Source organism: Protobothrops mucrosquamatus, unplaced genomic scaffold, assembly GCF_001527695.2.
Source record: "Protobothrops mucrosquamatus isolate PMUCROS unplaced genomic scaffold, P.Mucros_1.0 scaffold1039, whole genome shotgun sequence".
NCBI classification, from domain to species: Eukaryota; Metazoa; Chordata; class Lepidosauria; order Squamata; family Viperidae; genus Protobothrops; species Protobothrops mucrosquamatus.
Window position 1 is genome coordinate 207,164 of NW_015387271.1, and position 3,457 is coordinate 210,620.

The window sequence follows — 3,457 nt, forward strand, 5'->3', positions numbered from 1 at the left end:
CTACGGCCCGTGTGAATGGATCCTCATTATCCTAATGTATATTTTTGTAATTTTAACCTTCCCCATAACCATCTGGATGTGCATAGAGGTAATGATAGAGCCTTGGAATTCTAAGATTTGATCAATTTTCCTTCCTTCCTTCCCTCCCTCCCTCCCTAATTCTCTTTCCTTCCTTCCTTCCTTCCTTCCTTCCTTCCTTCCTTCCTTCCTTCTGTCTCTCTCCTTTCTTTCTTTCTTTCTTTCTTTCTTTCTTTCTTTCTTTCTTTCTTTCTTTCTTTCTTTCTTTCTTCTTTCCCTCCCTCTCTCTTTCCTTTTGCTTCCTTCCTTCCTTCCTTTTCTTTCTTTCTTTCTTTCTTTCTTTCTTTCTTTCTTTCTTTCTTTCTTTCTTTCTTCCTTCTTTCCCTCCCTCTCTCTTTCCTTTTGCTTCCTTCCTTCCTTCCTTTTCTTTCTTTCTTTCTTTCTTTCTTTCTTTCTTTCTTTCTTTCTTTCTTTCTTCTTTCCTTCCTTCCTTCTCTCTCTCCCCTTCCTTTCTTCCTCCCTTGCCTCCCTCCCTTCCCTCCTTTCTTTCTTTTTTCTTTCTTTTTCTTTCCTTCCTTCTCTCTCTCCTTCCTTCCTTCCTTCCCTCCCTCCCTCCCTTCCCTCCTTTCTTTCTTTCTTTCTTTCTTTCTTTCTTTCTTTCTTTCTTTCTTTCTTTCTTTCTTTCTTTCTTTCTTTCTTTCTTTCTTTCCTTTCTTCTTTTTCTTTCTCTCTCTCATTCCTTCCTTCCTTCCTTCTCTCTCTCTCTTCTCCCTCCCTCCTTCCCTCCCTCGATGAAACTTACAACTTACTCTGCCATACCATACACAGCAGGCAGGGTCGAACATTATAAAAGCTGCACTGACAGGGCCAGAAGAGCGAACACATCAAGCAGAGGGTGAAACTGTGTCTATCTTTCCATTGTAGGTTGTTATGCAATATGAACGAGTGGTCATTTTTAGGCTGGGCCATATACGAAAAGGAGGGTCCAAAGGTCCTGGTAAGATACTTCTTCTCCTCCTCCCTTGTTGCTCACTTTCCCTGTCTTGTTCTTCAAACTTCTCTAAAGATCCCAATTTTTGTTCTCCCGCAGGAGTCTATTTTATTTTGCCTCTCCTAGATTATGCGGTCAAAGTGGATATGCGGACGATCTCGTTCGATATATCTCCCCAGGAAGTAAGTACTCGACGGGCAATCCCCAACTTACGACCACAACAGCCCAACATTTCTCTTGCTAAGCGAGACATTTGTCAAGTGGGTTGGCCCCCATTTTACCTTGCCACTGTCGTTAAGCGAAGCAACGCAGCCGTTAAGTTAGTCACACGGCGGTTAAGTGAATCGCAAAAGGGGATATCACGTGACTCCGTGTGACCGTCATCAATGTGACTCAGTTGCCAAGCTTCTGAATTTCGATCACGTGACCCCGGGGATGTGCAACCATCATAAATAGGAACCAAGAGGCCAAGGGTCCCGATTTGGGTCAGGTGGGGATGCTGCAAATGGTCGCAAGTGTGAAAACCAGTCATAAATCTTTTTTTTTCACTGCCGTTGTAACTTTGGTCACTAAATGAGTTGTAAGTCGAGGATTACCTGTACTTCTTTTTAAGTGCAATTTTCACAGATTTATGGAAGGCTAGGTTCCTGCTGGTAAAGAAGCATGGACCCTGGTTTTGGGTGCCGATATGCGTTTGCTTTTCACTCGTTTTCCATCGCTCTCCTCTTCTAGATTCTTACCAAAGATTCAGTGACGATCATGGTGGACGGCGTCGTTTATTACCGGGTTTGGAATGCTATTCTTTCCGTCGCCAACGTGCTTTACACGGACCCGGCCACTCGGCTCCTGGCTCAAACCACCTTGAGGAACATCTTGGGAACCAAAGACCTGGCTCAGATTCTCTCCGACCGAGAGGAGATCGCCCAGAGCATGCAGGTTTGAGAAAGGCCCAGCTACCCGTGGCATCTTTGGGGGAGATTCAGAACAAAACTAGAGTAGAGTAGAGTAGGGTAGGGTAGGGTAGGGTAAAGTAGAGTAGAGTAGAGTAGAGTAGAGTATAATAGAATAGAGTAGAGTAGAGTAGAGTAGAGTAGAGTAGAGTAGAGTAGAGTAGAATAGAATAGAATAGAATAGAAAGAGTAGAGTAGAGTAGAGTAGAGTAGAGTAGAGTAGAGTAGAATAGAAAGAGTAGAGTAGAGTAGAGTAGAGTAGAATAGAATAGAATAGAATAGAAAGAATAGAGTAGAGTAGAGTAGAGTAGAGTAGAGTAGAGTAGAGTAGAGTAGAGTAGAGTAGAGTAGAATAGAATAGAATAGAATAGAATAGAATAGAATAGAATAGAATAGAATAGAATAGAATAGAATAGAATAGAACCGAACCTTGGAGATCTTCTAGTCCAACCCACTGCTCAGACAGGAAACCCTATAACGTTTCAGACAAATGGTTGTCCAATCTCTTCTTAAAAACATCCAGTCACGGAGCACCCACAACTTCTGGAGGCAGGTTGTTCCACTGATTAATTGTCCTCACTGTTAGGAAGTTTCTCCTGAATTCCAGGTTGAATCTCTCCTTGATTGGTTTCCATCCGTTGCTTCTTGTCCTGACTTCAGGTACTTTGGAGAATAGGTTGGCCCCCTCTTCTTTGGGGCAGCCCCTGAGATATTGGAACATTGCTAGCGTGTCATCCCAAGTCCTTCTCTTCATTAAACTAGACACACCCAATTCCAGCAAGGTCAAATTGTGGCGTGGTATCCAAAAATAATAAAGTTCCCTTCCAGTTGAGTTCATTCTTTGTGATTTCCTGGACATGTCTATGAAAATCTGTAGCTCAGGTGATGGATGAGGGTGGAGGGTTCGTTCTCCGAGCTTGTGAGCTGGTTTGGGTACCAGGCCACATCATCGTGCCCACGGGAAAAAAAATGACAATAAAGGTTATCCGATCTGATCTGATCTGATCTGATCTAATCTAATAAGCAGAAGAACACTAACACGGACCGAGGGAGGGAGCCAGGATTTTGCAAACCAATCCTTTGACTTACTTGCTTAGACAGGTGTGTTGCATCAACGCAACAACTGCAAGTCTCAGCCTGCGGGGAACAAACCGTGCAAAATGTTTTCCCTGATGCCACGCATGTCACCACCGGCAAGGGAAGCTATGCTCACAACGTGTAACGCCAATCCCCAGTTAACAAATCCTCTGAAAGTTCTGGCTGGTTGTTTTGGGGTTTTTTTTGTAAAAAATTACTTATGGTCCTTCTCAATCAATGACTCTCAGCGACTGGCTAATTCCCAAATTGCAGGGGGGGCTCTGACAAAAGACCACAGCTGAGCCCAAAATTGATGTTGTTAATCAAGAAGGTTGCTCAATGAGCTTTACCTCCATTTTACGACTTGTAATGGTCGTAAGTGTGTGAAAAACAAAGAGAACTTCCTTCCCTCCCTCCCTCC

The 3,457-nt window shown here is 43.4% G+C and overlaps 1 protein-coding gene across 1 annotated transcript in view; it reads left to right on the forward strand.

The window, feature by feature from the left end:
- The window catches only part of LOC107291050 (erythrocyte band 7 integral membrane protein-like), a 5,233-nt gene continuing 1,776 nt past the window's right edge, over nucleotides 1–3,457 (forward strand). Inside the window, exons 1-4 of the mRNA XM_015820002.1 lie at nucleotides 1–88; nucleotides 943–1,015; nucleotides 1,109–1,191; nucleotides 1,742–1,945. Coding sequence (XP_015675488.1) covers nucleotides 35–88; nucleotides 943–1,015; nucleotides 1,109–1,191; nucleotides 1,742–1,945 — 414 coding nt within the window. The 5' untranslated portion in view covers nucleotides 1–34. The remainder of the gene's footprint in view (nucleotides 89–942; nucleotides 1,016–1,108; nucleotides 1,192–1,741; nucleotides 1,946–3,457) is intronic.